Source organism: Canis lupus, chromosome 6, assembly GCF_011100685.1.
Source record: "Canis lupus familiaris isolate Mischka breed German Shepherd chromosome 6, alternate assembly UU_Cfam_GSD_1.0, whole genome shotgun sequence".
NCBI classification, from domain to species: Eukaryota; Metazoa; Chordata; class Mammalia; order Carnivora; family Canidae; genus Canis; species Canis lupus.
Genome location: NC_049227.1, coordinates 54922426 through 54946112, shown reverse-complemented (window position 1 = coordinate 54946112; position 23687 = coordinate 54922426). Strand labels below are relative to the sequence as shown.

The 23687-nt window shown below is 45.7% G+C and overlaps 1 protein-coding gene across 9 annotated transcripts in view; it reads left to right on the top strand.

Annotated features, from left to right (window-relative positions):
* Positions 1-23687, top strand: part of SLC44A3 (solute carrier family 44 member 3) — a 112411-nt gene that overhangs the window by 37773 nt on the left and 50951 nt on the right. For all 9 annotated transcript variants that reach the window (XR_005361189.1, XM_038541281.1, XM_038541282.1 and 6 more), the window contains 2 exons: positions 10803-10968; positions 22104-22260. Coding sequence is in view for 8 of the 9 variants with exons in the window: in XM_038541281.1 (XP_038397209.1) it covers positions 10803-10968; positions 22104-22260 (323 nt within the window). In the remaining variant the exon portion in view is untranslated. The remainder of the gene's footprint in view (positions 1-10802; positions 10969-22103; positions 22261-23687) is intronic.

Genomic DNA, 23687 nt, shown 5'->3' with positions numbered 1-23687 from the left:
AGGATTCCTCAGAGTCAGCTAAGGGGCTTTATTATTAAAATACACTGGCCTGGGCCCCATCCTCAGAGATCTTTTTTTAAAAAAATATTTTATTTATTTATTTGAGAAAGAGAGCATAAGTAGGGGGGGTGGCCGAGGGAGAGAGAGAAGCAGGCTTCCTGCTTAGCGGGGAGCCCAATGCCGGGCTTTAGCCCAGGACCCCAAGATCATGACCTGAACCGAAGGTAGACACTTCACCAGCTGAGCCATCCAGGTGCCTCCATCCTCCGAGATCTTGATTCACTTGGCTTGAGGTGGGGCAAACTATATTTTGTTGAGGCCCCATAACAGGGCAAAGAAGTGGTATTTAAAGTACTGTTTGAAATGAGATAATGAGCTTCTGTCAGGATATATATTACTCCTTTATTGAGGAATCTTGCAATGGGGGGGAAATGTCAGAATGAAGTAGTGGGCTTCGTCAAGCAGCTGGTCTATGTGCTGGCGCAAGCTCCTCATCTCACTGCGGGCTAGGAGCAAGCAGGGTGAGGACAGGCAGCCAGGCTGTAGACACACCTTGAGTGGCCCCGTTCTCCGTCTGCTCTAACTCCTCTGACTGATTTGGTTAAGAACCACATTCACACTCGGATGGGAGTACCAAAGAGTAAGTTGCCTTCCGAGCCTGTCACCAGATGGATAAGAACCACGGCGGATGTCAAATCAGCAAAGCTACTGTAATTCCTTACTCTTTCATCAAGTTTATTTTGTCCCCTGTTGGCTCTGGTCAAAAATGTAAGAACAACTGCTGTGTAGTAGATTCTTAGTAAACTGGGATTTCTTCCCTCTCCTCTGGAGAAAACTGACCCATCGGAGCTTGCTCAAGATCGTCAGGAGGCCCCCTGGAAGGTACAGCCCATACTCCCAGCTCGGAAGACACTGCCAGAGCACTCTTCTTTTCTTCTCTGGAAGCTTTCTGAAGATCTGCAGGGAACTCAGAATAATCATCCCGGAAGAAACCTTGGTTGAGCAGACGGGACTGTAATCAATCAGGATGAGGTTTGTCTGGAAGTAACAGAAGGCTCAAACAATCAGTGGCTTAAATAAGATATTAGGTAATTTCTCTCTTACGTAAAGGAAGTCCACAAGGAAGAGCCCCATGCCAACGTGGTCCTCTAGAGATGGAGGCCGTAGGTGCTTGTGTTCTTGTGGCTGACACCCTCTACCACTTGCTTCCATCCGGTGACTGAAATGGACACTCAGGCTCCAGCTATATCCTTCTCCAGCCATTAGGAAGGTGGTGGGGACAAAGGTGAGCCGCCCTTCCCTCTCTCACCCCTTCTAGAAGCCGTGACAGCACTGACACTTCCACCCCACTGGCCAGATCCTAGTTATACAGCAACACCTTCCTGCGAGGGAGGAAAGGAGATGCAGTTGCATCGGGGGCAGCCACGCACAGTTAAAAAAAAATTAGAGGTTCAATTGCCGAGAAAAGGCGAAGAACAGATATTAGGGGACAATTAGAAGTCTCAGCTAGGGTAACACTGAACGGTTCTATTTTGCTCCTTTGAAGGAGTCTCGGTCCCGCTCAGAAAGGAGGGCAGTGGCCTTGGTACATGCAGGCAAGCAAGCATTTGTTGGCCAGGGCCCAAACTCCAGGCTCGGCGTTAGGAGCTTTCTTCGGTTGTCTGCTTTCAGCATTGCAGTCCCCTTTTGTCATATATGTTGTTATGCTCAAGTTCTGGGCAAGAGAATTGAGGTTCTGAGTACTCGGTTCGTGGAAGGTCACACAGCTAGGAAGTGCGAGGCTCTCTGGCTCCAGAGCCCTAGGCTGGGACCCGTGCGCCCTCCACCATCTCACGTTTCCCGTGTCTGGGATAAAAGGTGGGCCTCCTCAGTTTTGTGTCAAGTGAAAGCAGTGCTGCGGCCACAGCGGGGGCTGGCGGATGTGGCCTGTGCCCATAATGTTGTTTGGGGTCTGTGGTTACAGGACAGCATGGCAGGGCCAGAGGTCGAAGCCAGGGTGGGCTGGGAGTGACGGGTAGCAGCGGGCGGCAGGGCATGACACCCGGGGTAGTGACTGTGGTATCTGAACCCTGGCCCTAAAGAATCACCAGAGAAAGGGTGAGGTCATGGAAATATGACTCAGGACCAGGGAAGAACCTTCCTTCCTCCTCCAGCCTCTGGGGCACGGCCGCCCTCTCCCCCACACCGTCCCCTGGGCTGTGAGTCTGGCTGAAGGAGATCGTCCCTGTGGTTAACCCACAGTACTCTGGAGCAGGGCACGTTCATTTGTTCTTGCCTTTTAATTCACAAGTGTTAGGGGAGCAGGTGGGGCCGAGGGCCTAGGCCGGGCGCTGGGGAGGAGGGGTGGTCTCCTCACAGCACTGAGAGTCGAGCAGGACGGACAGTTAAACGTGCTCATGGTGCAGGTTGATGAATGTCACCATAGGAGGGATTTGGGGAGCTCCGAGAGCACCGGACCCAGGCTCCACCCCACAGGGTGAGTCAGGGAAGGCTTCGCACAGGATGGGCTAGAAATTGCCAGATCAGAAAATACAGAAGGAAGCCAAAGGGGGTTCCATAGGGGTCACAAACACCAGGAGAGGGCCTGGCCACAGAGGACAGGAGAGAGCCAGTCCTGAGTGAGGGGTGCAGTCGGAGAGGACCAGGTCCCAGGGCCACCTCACAGGTGGGCTGCCAGCGTGCTGTCCCTTCAGTTCCCCGTCAGGCCCAGGTTGGGCTCAGGGCTGAGGGGCAGGAAACAGCATCTGCCCCAGCGCTGTGAGCAGGAGAGGCAGGGAGCCAGGTAAGGGACTCCGCGGGTCGCCCGGGAGGTCACGTACTCCAGTGTGGCCATCCTTGTCAGTGGACGGAGGGAACCAGCAAGAGGGTGAGGAGCAGAGGGGCAGGAGACAAAACCAAAGCCGGGTGCCTGGGACCCGAGGGAGGCCCGCTGCTAGCTGCCCTTCCGCTTTCCAGGAGAGCAGGTGTCCCACCGAGCCACGGTGTCCCTCCTCCCCGGGCTCAAGCATCCTGAGAGCCAGACTGGCTGTCCCCTCTGGCCACCTGACTCTCCTTGCCATTCTCCTGTGGGCCGCGCCAGGCGCACAGAACTCCTTTGTTCTCAAAGGCCTTTTCACTCAGTGCCAGAGCCACCACTCAGGGGCTGGCAGGTCACTTCGTTGTTTCATGTCATTTTGACCGTCGAGAGACGCCCCAGCTGCTCTTATGGGAGGCTGGGAGCTGCCATGGGAGCTTGTGCAAAGAAGCCAGGTGACGTGGGGGTCAGAGAGGTCAGCACAGCACCTGGTCGTCTCACTCCACGTCCCCTCCGGCAGCTATAGAACCCTCCATTTGTCCAGTCCATGCCCCCTGGGCCAGGAAGCAGGGGCTCCTAACTGTCCTCAGCGGGTAGTTAGGAGCTTTTTATCATGTCAGGTGGTTGAACGAACTAACATTTTAATGTGTAAAAAAAGAAAAAGAGATACAGAAAAAGTGAACTTGGGTTGTTTTTGCCCAGCTGCTTCTCTAGTGACTATAAACCAGTATCTGAGCTAGTTGACAAGTTCTGGCTTGTTTGGGGATTGTTTCAGCAGACCTTATCCAGGCCCTCCAGCAAGGACATTTATTAGCCTCTGGGGAACTGTCTGCTACCAGCACGTGACAATGACTACAAAAATCCAATGAGGGAAAAGTGAACCCTGTAATGACCTTGGGATCCCGGCAGGTACAGGTGGCAGGGTGGAAGGAGCCCATGTGGCCTCATTAGGCCCAGATGTCGATAAGGTTGACCCCGGAAGCCCCAGAGTCAACAGTGACTGAAGCCCATCTTAGGGTGGCACTTCCCCTCCCCAGGTGCTGTGGTTAGAAAGGTAATAGCAGGGATGTGTTCAGGTTCTTGGGACAAGCAAAGGGCCATGCTTGGGAAGGAGGCAGTAGGGACGGGCAGGTTTCCCATCAAGGGACCCAGCATCCAGGCTGGCTCTGGCCTTCCTTGTATGATAATATTCTGTGCTTCCCTTTTCCCATTTTTCACAATGGAAAAGTGAGGCTTTCCCCAGCTGCTGCACAGGGATGTGAGGAGGATGAAATGAGGCCAGAGCTTTGCTTTGCAAATGAGGGACCATGTATGTCCCTTATGTTGGGAAGTCCCGTTGACTAAGGAGTATCTGGCACTAGCTTCAGCTTTAGTCTGTGCTCTGCCTGGCATATTTGAGAACATAGTCTAAAAGAAAATTGTCTTCTTTTTTAAAGTCTGAGAATTTGAGAAGATAAGGCCTCCTAGCAGCCCAGACCTGTCCTAGGGACGGGCAGAGGGAGCTTGCACAAAAGAGATCTGAAACAGCTCCTGCTTTGTTGAAGTTTATGGTCGCCGTTGGGAAAGTGCAAAGGAAAACCATCTCCATGGACATCTTTGTGCCTTTGCACCTGCTGTGACCTTCATCTGGAAACACCTCCTCTTCATGAACTGCACCCTAGCTCTCTACCCCAAACTGCCTGGGGAGCTAGTCATTCTCCAGGAATTGTTTGGAGCATTGTTTCTTAGACAATCTATAAATTCTCCAGGCATACTTTGTATTGCTTCTTCATTTTCCTGGCATTTTTTTTTTTTTTTATATTCTTCATTCTTTCAATAGCTCTTCACTGCGTGCTTACTACCGCTGGCCTGGAAACTAGAAGTACAGCCATGAGCAGGACAGTGAGTGGGGAGAGAGGGAATAAGTAAGTAAATATAGTATATGTCCCATGGTGACGAGTCCTACCAAGAACAGTATTGCAAGATACTGACTCATGCGTTACCATCCCACTAGCATACGAACATCTTGAGGGCAAGGGCCATGTCTTTTTTTTTTTTTTTCTGTGTTTCTCAACTCAGCCTGCAGCCCCCAAATGACTTCAGAAAGTGTGCCCTGAATCAGTGAGTGAATTCGCATTAGTGCTGTATTAAATGAGATGTATACACAGAATGAACTTGGTAAATCCCAGACTCTATGTCAGTGAGATTTTCTTCTCTTTTTCCCTAATCTGCATGCCATCAGAGCAGAAGCTGAGCCAGTGGGAGACACAGGCAGGAGGGATGTCAGTGGGACACCTGAGCCAATTTGCTGGAAGAGGCCAAAGTATAGAATGTACTAGAAAGCTGAGTCCTTCCAAGTTGGACCTTCTTCCTTTGGGAAATTATCCCAACCGGCTGGTCTGCCTTCCTTGAGAAACTGCCATTTATATGATCATGAGTATCACCTTAATCTTTCAAAATGCTTTGAAGCTTGTATATAATACCTGGACTTATAACTAGCTTCATGATAACTTTCCTCCAGTTGATATTGATGATATCCAGAAAATGGTCTCAGATCTCTATAATAAGATTATTAGGGATATAAGATATATTGGATTTATTTATGTATACATAGGATATATTGAGGAAAGTTGATTCATTCATTTATTTGTTCATTCAATAAATGTTTATTGAACATTTACTGTATCAGACCCTGTTTTAGAAAAATACAGCTTTCCTTCTAGTTTGGAAGCTAGGGAGGATGGGTGTTAAATAAAATAAGTGAATTTTATAGTACATTAAAAGTTAATAAGTGGTATGGAGAGAAAGCAGAGAGGAGGAATGAGAAATGCTTAAGGGGGAGAGTAATTTTAAATGTGGTGAGTGAGGAGGACTTCTTTGGGGTGACGTGAGCAAAGATTTGAAGGAGGTAAGGGCAGAGCCATGAGGCCATATAAGGGAAGGGACAGTGTTCTTGGCAAAGGGAACAGCAAGAGGCAAGGGTACTGGGGAAACAGCGAGCAGACCCCTTCTGCTGGAGTGGGATGGTTAAGGGAGAGCGTGGGTCAACAGGGGGTCAGAGAGAGCATGGGGTCAGATCCTTGGGCCTTGTAGCCTTTATGGGAACTCTGGTTCTGATCTGACCTGGGAAGTCATTACAGTTTTAAGCAGAATAGTGACGTGATCTGATGTACATTCTAACAGCCATCCGGGGAGGAGATGATGCTGGCATAATAATGGATGAGGTGTGACATATCAGATTCTGAGTCTATTCTGAAGGATTTCCTGATATATTAGTGGAGAGGTGTGGAGGAGAGATCTAGAGGTGACACTGAGCAACTGGAGGATGGGACTGCCGTCAGCTGAGAGGGGGCAAGACTCTGAATGGAGCATTTTATGGGGGATTATATAGGTTTTGATTATGTTAACTGAGACATCTTCTTGGCAGCCAGATGGAGATGTCAAGCGGGGGATGAGCAGTTTGAACCTGAGATTTCTGGAGCCATCCGAGCTAGAGATCTACATTTGGGAATTGGGGAGCATATAAATGATATTTAACACCACAGGAGTAGAAATGACGTGTTTCGGGGACCTTCAGTGGAAGAGATTCTGGAGCTGAGGAGGAACAGAAACTGAGGCCGGCCAGGAGCAGCCCCAGGAGGATGGAAAGTGTCCTGGAGTTCGGGTGAAGGACGCCAGGGACATGTTAGTGGCGTCCGATGTGTCAAATGCTACTGCTAAGCGAGGTAAGACCTGAGGACTGACCACTGAATTTAGCAACAAAACGGCTTCAGTGAAATCTGAGGGGAGTGGATCACGATCCGAGTGGCTTGAAGAGGGAGAAAAGGATTGAAGTGTATGTAGACACAATCCTGAGCAGTTTGGCCACAAAAGAGGAGCAAAGGGGCACCTGGCTGGCTCACTCAGAGGAGCGTGGAACGCTAGGTCTTGGGGTCATGAGTTCTAGCCCCACATTGGGGGTAGAGATTATATTAAAATAAATAAATATATAACCTTAAAAATGTTTTTATAGAGGAACAGAGAAATGGCAAGGAAGCAAGAGGAGGAGAGTCAAGAGTAGGGTTTGTTTTTCTTTCAAAGACGAGAGATGGTTAAAAATGATTCCATCGAGAGGAATACTTAGGTGAAGGAAGCAGGAGGCGAGAATTGCTGAAGAGCTGTCATCAGAAGATTGGGAGGCGATCTAGAGGAGGATTACGGACAGTTTATCACATTAACTGGGGGTCAGGCTACGGCTCATGCTGACCAGGTAAGCTGTTGGGGGTAGGCACCCGCAGAAGCTTGCCAATTGCTCCCTTTTCTTCTGGAAACTAGAAGTAGGTCTCCATCGACAGAGAGTGGCAATGGGGAAAAACCTTTAGAAGTTGAAGGGGAGATGGAGAGACTGGTAAAGCACCATGTGAGTTCCTGATAGTCACTCAGATGGGGTCTTCTCTCTGATTCTTTATTTGCTTCTTTCATGTTCCCCCCTTAATGGCTAATGTCCAGAATCATTCCAACCTGCAGTAGATGCTTAATAAATATTTGTTAACTCCAGGCGCACCTGGGGAGCTCAGTCAGTTAAGGGCTGCCTTCGGCTCAGGTAAGGATCCCAGGGTCCTAGGATGGAGCCCCACGTTGGGCTCCCTGCTCAGCGGGGAGCCTGCTTCTGCCTTTCCAGCTCCCACTCCCCCTGCTTATCCTCTCTTTCTGTGTCAAGTAAATACATAAAATCTTTTTAAAAAATTTTTGCTAACTCCAGAGCTGGAATTCTCTTTACCTGTATTTCAGTTATAGCTACCCCTGTATTGGGTACTCACTCTTCCAAGTGTCTTACCCACTTTATCCCATAGCAGCTGCGGGTGTGGTACTCGGAGTCACAAGAGTGGACGGGGTCACCAAGCGTGCAAGGAGCGGGTATTAGTGTCTTCACATTACAAGTGATGGAACAGAGGTGTTCCAAGGTGACCTGCCTGAGGCTGGTCGGCCATTAGGGGATGGTGCAGAGATATGAATCTCAGCCTGTGGGACTCAAGCCCAAGCCTGTAACCATTGCCTCAGGGTTCATCTTGTCCACCATATTCTCCTTGACAATGAGAGGACAAAGGCCCAGGTTGCTTATCACATGTGTCAAAGCTGAGAGTGGGACCGAGTCCTCTCCCAATTCAGTGCCCTTTGCACCATCATCCCTGGGAGCTATCCTATCTTGGGATCTACCTGAAGTCCAGTTCCTGTTATCTAGTAGGTAGCTAGAGTGAAACAGTCTAGCAACAAAGGGGCTGGTCCTCTGAGGGCTCTCGCTTGCACGGACACCGTCCTCCAGGAGAGGGCAGTCTTGTGCGCATGACCACGCCTGCCCCACCCACAGGCTGCAACCACCCCTTTCCAGGCTTTCTCTCTGAGGCCACAACGCCTGATTCTTCAGAGAAGGTTTGCCTAAAGCAGAGGTTTTGGAGCAGTAGGTTTGTCCCCCAGGTGGCATTTGGCAATGTCTGGAGACCTTTTGGTTCATAACTGGAGGTGGGGAGGAAAGTTGCTCCTGGCATCTAGTGGGTAGAGGCCAGGATTAATGCTAACCATCCTACAGTGTGCAGGGTAGTCTCCCACCCCCAAATAAGGATTATCTGCACCAAAATGTCAGTTGGTTTGTTGAGAAGTTGTGAAACCCTAATCTCAAGGAAAGTCTGTAAACAGCCTGCTATAACCGAACCAGAGGAACAAATAGAAGGTGGCTTAGACAAAGAGACTCTAAAACAGCAATGACCAGGAATGCCAGGGTGGCTCAGCGGTTGAGCGTCTGCCTTTGACTCAGGGTGTGATCCCAGGGTCCTGGGATCGAGTGTCATGTCGGGCTCCCTGCATGGAGCCTGCTTCTCCCTCTGCCTGTGTCTCTGCCTCTCTCATGAATAAATAAATAAAATATTTTTAAAAAATAAAATAAAATAAAACAGCAATGACCAGAGTAACTTACAAGCTTACTGCTGCTCGGCTTCTGCTTCTTTGGGGAATGCCAAGGGCTTGAAGGCTGGTATGAACCTTGGCTTATCACTTTAGCCACTCTCCAGTCGCTAGGGCCATCAGTGTGCCAAGCTGGAATATATGTGAGTGTGCCCCTGACAGTGCAGGGCAGCCAAGAAGAGAGACCATTCCCCTTTAGCATCCGGGGCCTCTGTATTTACCTTTCATCTGTCAAAGAAAGCATTCCTCTTGTTCTGTGGGAACATTTTCCACCCCCAAACTATTTGTTTTGTTGTAGACCTGTTTTTGCAAAACTGTAGTCTATCCCCAGGACTTGACCTGGCAGGAAGTAACAGTGTGCTTGTTGACTGGCCCTGGTCACTTCTGATATTCGATGAAGTGATTCTCCCAAGTCTCCACTGACCCGATCTACCTAAACTGTGTTAGTGGTGAGGGGTCAGCTCCGATAGCCCTGGGAATGCTTTCCTGAAACACACCCATTTTGGAAAAGCATAAATGTTTATCAGTGCCGTACCTGAAACAGAGATTGCTTCCAAGCCAGAAAGAGCCCAGTGCTCAATAAATATTAACTAATCTGTAAATCAAGCCTCTCCACTGTTTCTCACAATGTGACTCTTGTTCAGCAGAACACAGAGCCTAAGGAACTAAGGCTAGCCGTGGTCCATGGAATCAGATTGCTCTACAGTATGATTATCTTCTCCCACTTCCTCTGCAGGGACCCTATTGTGAATGTCTATAGACACGTGAATTATGAACCTAAAACCAATTTATAGCTATAAAGGAAAATATGAAACTACCTTTAAATGCTGTTCAAGTTGTAGGCTTTGCTAAAGACTGAAGTGCCTGTCTTCTTACATAACAGTGGTTTATTCTAAACACATAATGGAGAACATCTAGAAATCAAACAGCCACACAGCTGGGATTTGGATTTACTAAATCCAACCTGAACTGAATTGAATTGAGAGCTAATTCAGGGGCTTCTTTAGCTGAGGGCAAATAAAAGAGGGTATAGCCATGTCAAAGGTAGAGCACTGCCGGGATGACCCTGCTGTCCTGGTTTAACACAATATTGAGCTCCTGAAACTTCATGCAATCATTATCATTTATGGAATGAAATTTTTATGGACCAGACCCTATATTAAGCATTTACCATGTAATCTCATTCCAACTACCAGCAGGAAATGGACATTATACTTAAGGAGACTAAATATCTTGCCTTGGGCTAACCAGGAAAGGCTCAAGCTGAGATATGAACTGGAAAGTTACCATTGAGACCCAATAGGTTTTTTAAATGTGCTAGAAGAGTTTGTCCTTGCAGTGAAATCTGAAATAAACCCCTTTGAAAAAATGAAGCTTCTTGGGTCTTTTATAAACTCTAAATTTTTGGTGAACCAGAGTTCTAGGCTATAGTCCCAATGGCTTTGTGTGATTTCACCCACATAACAAGTTTTGTTTGTATCATAAAGAAGTGTGGTAGAAAAACTATAAATTTTAGAATCTGGCATATCAGGATTTATATTCTCCTTTCACTGATCATGAGCAGTGAGTTTATCAAAAGTTTCTTGACTCAGGAGACCTGGGTGGCTCGGTGGTTGAGCATCTGCCTTTGGCTCACATCGTAATCTCAGGGTCCAGGGATTGAGTCCCGCATCAGGCTCAGGAGCCTGCTTCTCCCTTTGCCTGTGTCTCTGCCTCTCTCTGTGTCTCTCATGAATAAATACATACAATCTTAAAAAAAAAAAAAGTTTCCTGACTCTCCCAAACCTCAGTTTTCCTTTCTACAAAGTGGGATGAGCTTTAGAGTTTGTATAGTTCAAGTGTCTCGCAAATTACCTACCCATCAGTCATCATGAATATTGTTATTGATATTACTCATAAGTTAAAAGTGTGTTCTCATTTTTCAATTTTTGCTATGAAGATATCAAATTAGGGTGGATGCTTCCAACTTTACTTTGGCATCTGTGAGTCTACATAATGCTAACGGCCAGCTACAAGGAAGTATGGCCCATTGAATCATCTCCCATGGTTGGGCAAACATTGAGGTAAAGCATGTTTGTGTTTTAAACTTTAGGAGCTGCACAGGTTATTGAAGGTGGCCAAGTGGAATATCAGCCTCTTGTAGGCATTCGGTATATGTGGTGGTACCATTTAATTGGCCTCATCTGGACCAGCGAATTCATCCTCACATGCCAGCAGATGACTATAGCTGGGGCACTGGTCACTTGCTACTTCAACAGGTAGGTCTTGCATGTTACTGCTCTTGATTTGTCTACATCCTTCATGTCAAGTATCATGAAAGATACTTTGGAGTTTTAAAAGGGGTTGGCAGGAGTAAGACCTAAGGTAAAAATCAGAGCAGGATGCTCCTTTGGAAGTGAAAAGAAATATTATACCTTAAATTTGTCACATTTCCAAGCTCTTTTGCCTTAAACTAGAAAATGCATAGGAAAGCAAAACAGGGGTATAATCCAACTGCTTAGAGTTGAAAACGTCGGAAAGGAAAGGTTGACTTCTGTAAGTATCCATTCTTTTTGACTTCAAACTTAAAAAAAAATACTGGTCTATTTGGAACACACTTCAGTAAGTTCTGTGAGCATTATTTATCTTGTGTAAAATGAGGAAAATGTTTTCTTGGAAAATAATTTTAAATCCTAAGGAAATTGTATATAGCAATAAAATATAGTTTGTATTCATATACTTAAGTACTAGTGAATTAATTACTTCTTTGTTCACCATGATACTTAGTTAAGTGTTCTCATCCCATTACCTCATCAAAATAATGGAGGACACACACACACCCGAACTTTTTACCTCATTTGTGTGTGTGACTCTCCATGGGGCAAGGATAAAACCACAGGCAAGTACAGCAGGCCAGGACAATGACAGGGTTGGACTGAGGACAGGAAGTTTATTTCATGATAGGGCTGATCCTCCTCTAATCTCCCAGACCAAATGAGCAGATAAGCATGAATATTCGTGGGGGTAAGAAAGTCAACCAGGGATGATTCATCCCAATGAGCAATTACCTCCCGACAATAAGGAGCACTGTGGGTTTTAATACAGGGGTGTTGTTTGAGAGCTTTCATCATCAGAGACTCTGTAGGATGCACACAGAGCTTATAGTCCTTGGCCTTGAGAACCTCAGAGCCACTGGAGGTGGGTGGTGTGCTGCTTGCTCCTGAGTAGGGGAGCAAAGATTATTCTAACCATGTTGCACCAGCAGCTAACATCTGTCTGACAATAGTGATTTTGTGTTATCTTAGAATCACAAAACCAAACCATTTTCAATAGGGGCTTTTGGTTTGGACTTCCAGTGAAGCATGTATCTGTATCTCTAATCCCTCCTCCTACCCCAACTCCTCTCCCTCTCCAAATCATGAAAGAACGAATGAAAGAAGCATAAACACACAAGGACAATAGAAAAGGAAATGACAGAGAAAAGAAATAATCAACCAGATGTTGAAAGCTGCAGAGAGGATGGATGAGTAGCTACGAAGCTGAGAAGGACAAACCTAGCAAGGCTCATCTGGGGGGGAGGGGGCGGCGGGGGACCGTGGAGAGAGGAGGTGAAAATAAGATACAGGCTGATTTGAGCCACAAATACCTAGAGAGGCCCAGGAATTCAAGTGTAAAATGTATTTCTGAAGGTTAGTTATAGGACTGCCTAAGGAACAGTTAGGCTCCAGGGCCCCTTCTCCAAGCCAACAGAAGACAGGAGCTTTGCTTTCTGGACGGGTAAACCAGAAAGGGTCCAGACCTTGGGGTATCTGGCACCACTGAAGCTGGAGGTAAGGCTCTGTACTGAAAGAAGGGCAGATAAGTAAAAGTCTAAATACTGAATAGTGAGGACCCCCACTGCCACCAACATGTATTCCATGGCTCAGCTCCTAGGATGCTGACAGCCAGGTTGATATTCCCCTGGCAAGAGATTAGAGGATTCTTCTTTGGAGAAATTACCAACCCAAAGTAAAGACCTGCAGATAATGCCGTGTGGTGGGGGAGGGGATCCCCAGTGAAATGATTCCTTGACTGAACCAGACAACTGTCACCCCTCATACAGAGCTTCCAATTCACTCTTTAGTGCCTCAGTCTTAGATATAAATTAGTAGTCAGTGATGATTCAACATTCACAGAAAAACCTCCAGTGAAAGAAAAAGATCAAAATGAACAAAACAAAGGGAATTTAAGGGAAATAGAGACAATGCAAGCAGAAGAAAATGACCAAAAAAGAACTCCACAAAAACCCTATAATATCCTCAGAAAGAATAAAGAAATACTGCATCCATAAAATAGGTACCAAGAAAAAAAATGAAAGGCATCTTAGTCATTAAAAATATGATTGCATCTGGAAAACCGTGTGGAGGTTCCTCAAAGAGTTCAAAATAGATCTGCCCTACGACCCAGCAATTGCACTGCTGGGGATTTACCCCAAAGATACAGATGCAATGAAATGCCGGGACACCTGCACCCCGATGTTTTTAGCAGCAATGTCCACAGTAGCCAAACTGTGGAAGGAGCCTCGGTGTCCATCGACAGATGAATGGATAAAGAAGATGTGGTCTATATACACAATGGAATATTCCTCAGCCATTAGAAACGACAAATACCCACCATTTGCTTCGACGTGGTTGGAACTGGAGGGTATTATGCTGAGTGAAATAAGTCAATCGGAGAAGGACAAACATTATATGGTCTCATTCATTTGGGGAATATAAAAAATAGTGAAAGGGAATAAAGGGGAAAGGAGAAAAAAATGAGTGGAAATATCAGAAAGGGAGACAGAACATGAGAGACTCCTAACTCTGGGAAATGAACTAGGGGTGGTAGAAGCGGAAGTGGGCGGGGGTTGGGGGTGACTGGGTGACGGGCACTGAGGTGGGCACTTGATGGGATGAGCACTGGGTGTTATTCTATATGCTGACAAATTGAACACCAATAAAAAATAAATTTATAAAAAATATGATTGCAAAAGTGAAAATTTCCTTCTGAAGAATTAAAATATAAAATTGAAAAATTGTTATAGAAGGTAGAGCAAAAAGACAAAGAGATGGAAAATAAAGGATGGATAAAAAATTAGAGGATACATTTTGGAGACTCAACATCTGACTAATACAAGTTCCAAAAATAGAGAACAAAGGAAGGAGAAAGGAGGAAGTGATCAAAGAAAATTTCCCAGAGTTGGAGGACGTGAGTAAAGGGAAGATCCCAGAAGCTTCTAAGGGGAAAAATAGATCACAGGCAAAGGATCAAGAACTAGAATGGAGTCTGATGTTCAACAGCAACTCTGAACGAGGAAGACGATGGAGCAAACTTGTCAAGATTCTAAGAAGAGATTATTTCCAAAACTAGAATTCTGTAAGTATTCATACTGTCAATCAAAGGTAAAGAAAATAAAGTCATGTTCAGGACTGCAACATCCCAGAAGATTTTCTTCTCCATCTCCTTTCCTGGGAAGGGTGTTCTCCTCTGAAATGAGTGAGTAAGCCAGGGAGAAAAATAGGAGTTTCAGGAAATGGGCTCCAACACAGTAAAGAAGAACAGGGAATTCCCAGAAGGGTAGCTATATAGCACTTATAAAAAATATCCAGGCCAAGGAGGAGCAGGAGAGCAGTGGGCTCCAGGAGGCATGTCTCCAAGGGAAGGGAGAGGTAGGGAAAGAAAACTAAGAGAATACCAGATGTGTTTAAACAAGTAAAGATTTATACTTCGATAAAGCATTTGGTAAAGCCCATGGAAAACCAAGCAAATGTAAAATGTGAAACAATTATTAACTTCAGGAAAACCCAAAAGTTGTATAGGAAAGGAACTAGAATCAGAATACACTACTTGGTTTATATTTCAATAAAAATAAATAAATACACAATTTTTAAAAAGAATACACTACTTGGATCAGTTGTGAATGTTATTTAGGTACTGATAATATAAACACTAAACACTGACTAAAACAAACTCAGTGGTAAAAGGTTGAAAGTTTTTCCTCTAAGATCAGAAGCAAGAGAAGAGGGCCCCCTCTCACCACTCCTATTCGGTATAGTACTGGAATTCCTAGCCAGAGCAAGAAAAAGAAAGAAAAGGTATCCAAATCAGACAGAAAGAAGTAAAATTGTCTTTGTTTGCAGACGATATGATCTTCTATCTAGAAAAATCCTAAAAACTCCACCAAAAACTATTAGAACTAATAAATGGATTCAGTAAAGTTGCAGGATACAAAATCAACATGCAGAAAATAGTTGCATTTCTATAACAACAAAATATCTGAAAAATAAAGCAATCCCATTTGCAATAGCATCAAGAACAATAAAATATTTAGGAATAAAATTTCCCATTACATAGACTTTTTTTCCCATTACATAGATTGCCTCTCATTTTTGTTTTTGTTGTTGTTGTTTGTTTTACTGTGCAAAGATTTTTAATTCGATGTAGTCTTACTAATTTTTGCTTTCATTGCTGTGCTTTTGTGTCATATGCAAAAAATCACTGCCAATACCAATGCTGAGCCCTTTCCCTATGTTTTCTTTCGTTTTATGATTTCAGTTCCTATGGTTAAGTCTTTAAACCATTTCAAATTAATTTTTGTGAGTAGTGTAAGATAGGGGTTAATATCATTCTTCAATATGTAGATATCCAGTTTTCCCAACACCATTTATAAAAGGGACCATCCTTTTCCCTTTCTGAGCTCTTAATTCTGTTCCACTGATCTGTCATTTTTATGCCTGTGCCACACTGTTTTGATTACTATAGTTTTGTAGCATAATTTGAAATTAGGAAGTGTGATGCCTACATGTTTGTTCATCTTTCTCACAACTGCTTTAGCTATTTAGGATCTTTTGTAATACCATACAAATTTTAGAACTGCTTTTTTTTTCTCCTGTGAAAAATGTCACTGGAATTTTGGTAGTCAATACATTGAATCTATACTGGCTTTGGATAGTATGGATATTTTAACTATCTGAGTTCTTCTGATCCATAAACACGAAATATCTATTTGTGTGTGTCTTCTTAAATTTCTTTCATTAAAATCTTGTAGTTTTCAGGATATAAATTGTTCACCTTCTCTGCACAGTAAAAACCAACGAAATGAAAGGCAACCTATGAAAACAGAAAAAAAATATTTGCACATCGTATATCCCGTAGAGTTAATATCCAAAATATATAAAGAACTCATATAATCCAATAACAATAAAAGAATCCAGTTAAGGGGCACGTGGTGGCTCAGTTGATTAAGTGTCTGACTCTTGATTTTGGCCTAGGTCATGATCTCAGGATCATGATATCAAGTCCACATTGGACTCCACACTTGCAAAGCCTACTTAAGATTTTCTTTCTCCCTCTCCTACTGCTCCTCCCCACAATACCCCACTCACATGTGATCTTTTTCTCTCTCTCTAAAAAATAAATAACTAGGTGTGCCTATGGCTCAGTTAAGCATCTGACTTCAGATCAGGTCATGATCTCAGTGTCCTGGGATCAAGGCAAGCTCCATATAGGGCTTTCTGCTCAGTGAGAAGTCTGCTTGTCCCTCTGTCCCTACCCCCACTCATGCTCTCGCTCTCTCTCAAATAAATGAATAAAATCTTTAAAAATAAAAATAAAGGGGCGCCTGTGTGATTCAGTCAAGTATCTGACTCTTGGTTTTGGCTTAGGTCATGATCTCAGGTTCCTAATGGAGCCCCGCCTCGGTTCATTACTTAGCATAGCGTCAGCTTAAGAATCTCTGCCTCTTCTTCTCCCTCTGCCCCTCCCCCAATTTGTGCATGTGTTTTCTCTAAAATCAATTTAATAAAATTATAAATAAAGGTCACCTCTTAAGAAAAAAATCCAGTTAAAAAATAGGCAGAGGAACTGAATAGATATCTTTCCAAAGAAGACATACAAATGACTAACAGGTACATGAAATGTATTCAACATCACTCATCATCAGGGAAGTGCAAATCAAAACCACAAGGAGATATCATCTCACACCTGTTAGAATGGATGTCATCAGAAGATAAGAGATCAAAAATGTTGGCAAGGATGTGAAGAAAAGGGAACCCCTGTGCACTGTTGGTGGGAATGCAAACTGGTGCGGCCACTATGGAAAACAGTTTGGAGGTTCCTCAAAAAATTGAAACTAGAGCTACCATATGATCCAGCAATCCCGCTTCTGGGTATTTATCCAAAGGAAATGGAAATAGGATCTCAAAGAGATATTTGCCCTCCCACGTTTATTGCAGCATTATTCACAGTGCCAAGCTATGGAAACAACCCAAATGTTAATCAAATATTAACAGGTAGCTAGATAAAGATGTGGTGCTCACACACACACACACACACACACACACACTGGAATTTTATTCAGCCACGAGAAAGGAGAAAATCTTGTCATTTGTGAAAGTGTGGAGAGATCTTGAGAGCATCGTGCTAATAAGCAAAATAAGCCCAACAAAGATAAATACTGTATGGTCTTACTTATATGTAGAATGTAACAAGTGCCAAAACAGTAGAAACTTAGCAACAGTAGAGTGGTGACTAACGGGTGTCAGGGGTACAGCTGGGGGAAATGGGGAGATGTTGGTTAAAGGGTACAAACTTCAAGGTAGGATGAATAAGTTCTAGGGATTCAATGTCCAGCAAGGTGATTATGGTTAATAAGACTGTATAATATACCTGACAGTTGCTAAGAGAGTAGAATTTAAAAGCTCTAACCACAATAAAGAAATGTAATTATATGACGTAATGCAGGTGTTAGCTACTGCTGTGGTGGTAATCATTTTGTAGTACGTCAGTATCAGATCAACACCTCATCCACCTGAAAGTTACACAATGTCCTATGTCAATGATATTTCAAAAAAAGATGAGAAAAAACTCTAAAAACTTCAACATAATTACATTGAGAAGAACGAGACAATGGGAAAATGTTTAGGTTGTATGAGAGAAACAATCAACAAACATGTTTCAAAGTGAGAAGTCAGGGGTGCCTCGGTGGCTCAGGCAGTTGAGTCCAACTCTTGGTTTTGGTTCAGGTCCAGGTAGTGATCTCAGGGTCATGAGATGGATGGAGCTCTGCATCAGGCTGCATGCTGCTTGTGGAGCCTGTTTGGGATTCTTTCTCTCCCTTTCCTTCTGCCCTTCCCCCTCCTCAACCTCTCTCCCCGCTCTCTTAAAAAATGTGAGAAGTCAGTAGACAATATTAGAGACTGAAAAAATATATGCAGAGAGAATACGCTATTTGGAAGTGTGGGGTAAGTTATAGAAGAAATAGCTAACATATGACCTCTAGGGGAAGAAAATTAGCAGTGAGGAAAGCAAACTGCTCTCTTTGCTGGTTAGCCTCTTGCTATTTGACTTAAGATATTTACACATTACTTTGATAAAAATAAAATAAAATGCATGTCGACTTAGAGCACTACTTCTTTTTTATTATTTATTTATTCATGAGAGACACAGAAAGAGGCAGAGACACAGGCAGAGAGAGAAGCAGGCTCCATGCAGGGAGCTCGATGTGGATTCGATCCCAAGTCTCCAGGATCGCTCTCTGAGCCTAAGTGCTCAAGCACTGAGCCACCCAGGTGCCCCTAGAGCACTATTTCTTTCTTTCTTTCTTTCTTTCTTTCTTTCTTTCTTTCTTTCTTTCTTTCTTTCTTTCTTTCTTTCTAAATTTTTTTATTTATTTATGATAGTCACACAGAGAGAGAGAGAGAGAGAGAGAGAAGCAGAGACACAGGCAGAGGGAGAAGCAGGCTCCATGCACTGAGAGCTCGATGTGGGATTTGATCCCGGGTCTCCAGGATCGCGCCCTGGGCCAAAGGCAGGCGCTAACCCGCTGTGCCACCCAGGGATCCCTCTTTCTTTCTTTCTTTTCTTTCTTTCTTTCTTTCTTTCTTTCTTTCTTTCTTTCTTTCTTTCTTTCTTTCTTTCTTTTTTTAAGATTTATTTATTCATGAGAGACAGAGAGAGAGAGAGAGAGGCAGAGACACAGGCAGAGGGAGAAGCAGGCCCCTGCAGGGAGCCCGCTGCAGGACTCGATCCCAGGACCCCAGGATCACACCCTGGGCCGAAGGCAGCTGCTCAGGCCCCGAGCCCCCCAGGTGCCCCTGCAGCACTATGGCTTAATTAAAGAGCTCCACTTTCCTTTCTTCATGGGGCCTCACTTTGAAACCTTAAGGTATTCCGCCCTCCCGGGGTTCGCAGCATCTCACGTTGGGGCCTGCCCTCCGGAGAGGGTTAGCCAGGGTGCGTTCCTCTCGTCATTCACGTCAGCGTTAAGACAACCGAGGAGTTCGTGCGGAGACCGTCAGGTGCCAGGCTAGGGCAGCCTGTAAAATTTCTCTTTTACAACCATTCGCTTGAAGAGGGGTCAACAGAGAGCCGTAAAGATGTGGCTGGGGGTGCGACAGGAAGGAACTGGAACCGTTCAACTCGCAGAGGGGCCGCCTGAGGCCTGAGCTCATCGTTGCTTTCACGCGTACCAGAGCCGGCTTCGAGCTGCTCCTGCCCGGGAGGGCGCGGGAGGGCAGGGGGGGCGGCGCGGGCTGGCGGCCCTAGCAGAGCCGCCCGGGGCAGCTGCAGGACCCTGTCCTTTGTAACAAAGACCATTTCCTTTCTTCTGGAGGACGGGAAAGATGAAGCGTACAGTGATGTTGCTGGAAGAAACCTCGGGAAAGGATGGTCTCCTCCCTTGGGGCACCGTTCACTGGAGGGCAGCCGTCACGCCGCGGCCAGGAGTGACTTCTCACGCCGCCGAGGGCTCCTCAGGCCTGCGGGCGCCCTAGAGCTGACGCGGCCTGTAGCTCCCCGAGGCCGCCGGCCGAGCTGCCCCACGCGTGGTTGAGGGGCCGGCCAGAGCCTCTGCTTAGCGACCTGAGTGGCTGTGGCGTCCTGGGGCTCGGGCTCCCGTGACAGGGCCGGGGCCTTCAGCGCTCACGAGAGCCACGCGGTGCAAGGAGGGAGAAGCTGGGCCCCGTGGCGGTGGGGGCACATCCTAGGGTCACCCAGTCCCTCACAGGCCCCAGGTCTTCCTTAGGCCATCCCCCCAGCAGCGGGGCGGACGGGGCGCCGCTCGCAGTAGGCCCCGGGCCCAGAGGCCAGGCCTGACGGGGGCCCAGCTTCCTCAGCCCATCCCCGGCTTGCCCTGCACGCCCGGCACTGCCTGGCCGTCCCCAGAGCCAGTTCTCAAAATACGATGACATCAGAGATAAGGAGTATTTTAAGCTTCCTCGGATGTAATCAGGTGCGTCCTCCTGAGCGTGTGAGGAGACCGAGATGAAGGTCTGGCCACGAACACAGCAGGGCGGCATGGCCGGGCGACGTTACCTTGGAACATGGAGAAAGGTCTAAGAAGGGAAGGTGGAGACCTCAGACACTCCACTTATTTAACCCTTTTCTGTAGGGTGGTGTCTAATGGGGTGGGGGGGTGGGTATCGAACTCGGGCTCCACGAGCTGGCCTGAGTTTAAAGGGCCTGCTTTTTAAGGTGTCTCTCTCGTCCCGTGATAACCCAGCTTCTGGAACTCATGCATCTTCTTCCACCCAAGCCCTGGAGAGCCTCGGACTCACAGCCAGAATGTGTCATGGCCCACGAGCGTCACTCCGCTGCCTGAAATGGTTAATCCCATCCCAGCAGAACCTTTCTCTGAAAGATGATGCTCAAGCCCAGACTTCAAAACCTGAAGGACCAGACTCCAAAGGCCCCTTCACAGTGGCCTGTGAATCACTTGTTTCCCTACCAGATGGAAAGCAGGTGTTGTCCACTCTTCCTTGCATCCTCTCGAGCACTGTAATAAGTCCTAAAGCATATAAATCTCCTAAATGGAAAAGTAAACATTCTTCCTTTAAAAAAAAAAAAAAAAAAAAAAAAAAGCTGAGGAAAGGGAAAAACGTGTCAGATTTTCCTGGCCTGTACTACTCTTCTGGTTTATCAGGCCAACATGAATTCGTATCACCAATAGTTTCCCTGGTATTTCCTATTTTCAAGACTATTGAGTTGGAACACACATCACCCTTTTGTGGGACAACTGGATCACGGTTACTCCGCTCCCAATAGGACTTTCGTGTTCCCCTTTCCTTCCTGGATGATTTCAGTAACAGCAAAATAGAGCCCTTGCCAACTCTTGAGACATTTCTGGCCGCGTTCCTTTTTCTCCCTCAAAACCTAGGCTCTTGTCAAAACCTTGATTCATAGTGACTTATTAGCAACCAGAGCGGGTTGTAGAATAATCCATTATGAAGAAACCGAGCTTCAGTTGGAATCAGTGAGGTAGGCTTCTCAGAAAGGGCCTCATTTTCTAGAACTGGCACCAGCAGGAAATTCAGAGGGTCAGGGGAGGGGTTGCTCAGCCCTCCCTCCTTTGTTTTATCTTTCAGGTTTCGGGTAGGGTGAAGGCTGTGCCCCTTCTGTTCTTTCTCTCTTTTTGTTTTCCCCCTGCTTGTGAAATGGGCCCTCGCATTCTTGATTGCTGTGTCACGACAAGTTCCACAAATGATTCACACTGGAGTGACCTTTAAAGAGCAGAGTAGAAATCAGCTGGATTTTCGGAGCCTTGAGCCTTGTGCAAGAACTTTCTGTTCCCGCACATTAAGCCGGAGCTCGCTGCTGTGTCCGTGGCTGCCCTTCTGGTCGTGTGACTGGGTGGTGATTTTAATCACCAAGCTAATACTGGCAATATTTACATATGTCATGTAAACCTTGGAAATTATTATATAATTAAATTTCTGAAAGTGAAAATGAGATTGGAGATCCTCGGGTGGCTTAGCAGTTAAGCGCCTGCCTTCGGACCAGGGTGTGATCCTGGAGTCCTAGGATCGAGTCCCACGTCAGGCTCCCAGCATGGAGCCTGCTTCTTCCTCTGCCTGTGTCTCTGCCTCTGTCTCTCTCTCTCTGTGTCTCTCATGAATAAATAAAATCTTAGGGATCCCTGGGTGGTGCAGCGGTTTGGTGCCTGCCTTTGGCCCAGGGCGCGATCCTGGAGACCCGGGATCGAATCCCACGTCGGGCTCCCGGTGCATGGAGCCTGCTTCTCCCTCTGCCTGTGTCTCTGCCTCTCTCTCTCTCTCTCTCTGTGACTATCATTAAAAAAGAAAAAAAAAATTTAAAAAAAAATTAAATAAAATCTTAAAAAAAATGAGATTAATAGAAAACTTACAGGATTGGTGGAGGTAGGGAGGCTTTGTAAAGAGGGAAACTTGCTTAATTCATCAGCATTTTTTTAACGTTCTGTTTGTAGCATTGAGTGCCAAGAAATAATTTAACCTTAGCTACCAATGAGTATCAAAGTTTTGCCAAATGCTTGTCGCATGACTGCTTTATAAGTGTTAGTACCGTTGATGATTTGAACCTGGGAGAGAAGTTTTAAATGGTGGTTTTTAAATGCTGTCTTTTTTCCCCCAATTCCCAGAAACAAAAATGACCCTCCTGATCGCCCAATCCTTTGGTCTCTCTCCATTCTTTTCTGCTACCATCAAGGAACAGCCATAAAAGGGTCATTTTTAATGACTGTGACGAGGATTCCAAGAACCATTCTCATGTACCTTCACAACACTCTGAAAGACAAGGTAAGGCAGCTTGTTAGTGCTCAGTGCAGAGCTGAGTGGCGGAAATGGCAGTTACCAGACAGTTTCAGCAGGCCCCACGCCAGGACTGTGGCCCTGTGGCAGTGGCCATTCCAAAGGCCCCAGTGTCCTTCAGATCCCATCCTCTACCCCTGCCCCCAGCAATCTTCTTGTCTCCAGACTCTGTTTTATGGCTTTGTTGAAGAATTTTGTTATTATTATTATTATTATTATTATTATTATTATTATTATTTTACCCACAAGGTGGTGGAGGTGAGAGTGGGGAGGGAGTAGTTCTGAGTTAGCTGGTTTTTCATTTGCTGAACAAATGGGAAGAATTTTTCAAATTTTGAAAAGTTATCATGGACATTTATCATACTTTTTCTTTTAAAATAAAATATACTACAAGACAGGAATAATGTTTGTTTCTGTTTTAATGCTAAAATATTCCTTTTCTATTTCCTAGAGGGTGCCATGGGAGGTGACTGGTGTATGTGAGGGAGGGAGTTTTAATAAGTGAGTGGGAGAGAAAGAATGTGTGTGTGTGAATGTGTGCGTCTGCCTATGTGAGAGAGTACGTGAGTGTGTGTGTGTGAATGTGCATGTGAGTATGTGAGTGTGGTGTGTGTGTGTGTGAGAGAGAGAGAGAGTCAGGGACAGCGAGAGAAGACCTGCTTAAGACTGAGAGATGGACAAGCTGACCTAAATCTCAGCTCAAAAGACAGAACACTGTGGGGCTTTTGTGCCTGGGGGATTTTCGCCTCCCTGGTTTTTATTTCCATGCACATTTGGTTATGAATGCCAGTGGAAACCAGAACACCAGGAAAACAGCTGTTCTCATGGTATTTCTGGCCTGCCAAACAAGGGAGGTTGGAATTTTCCCAACTTTTCTGTTCTCACACAATGCTCATCCCTTCCCCACCCCCACCTCAGTGCCTGTGACTTGATCAGAGTGTCACAAGTTTACCTAATTCCAACCTTTTATTTATTTTTATTTATTTTTATTTTTTTAAAGATTTTATTTATTCATGAGAGACACAGAGAGAAAGGCAAAAACATAGGCAGAGGGAGAAGCGGACTCCCCATGGGGACCCTGATGCAGGACATGATCCCAGGACCCCGAAATTATCTGAGCCAAAGGCAGACGCTGAACCACTGAGCCGCCCAGGTGCCCCTGATTCTAACCTTTTAGATGTAGGGATGTGTCCATAGTAACTTGGGGAAGTTTTACACACAGATTTTTTTTTTAAAGATTTTATTCAGTTATTCATGAGAGATAAGAGAGAGAGAGAGGCAGAGAGACAGGCAGAGAGGGAGAAGCAGGCCCCATGCAGGGAGCCCGACGTGGGACTCGATCCCGGGTCTCCAGGATCACGCCCTGGGCTGAAGGCAGTGCTAAACCACTGAGCCACCCAGGGATCCCCACCACC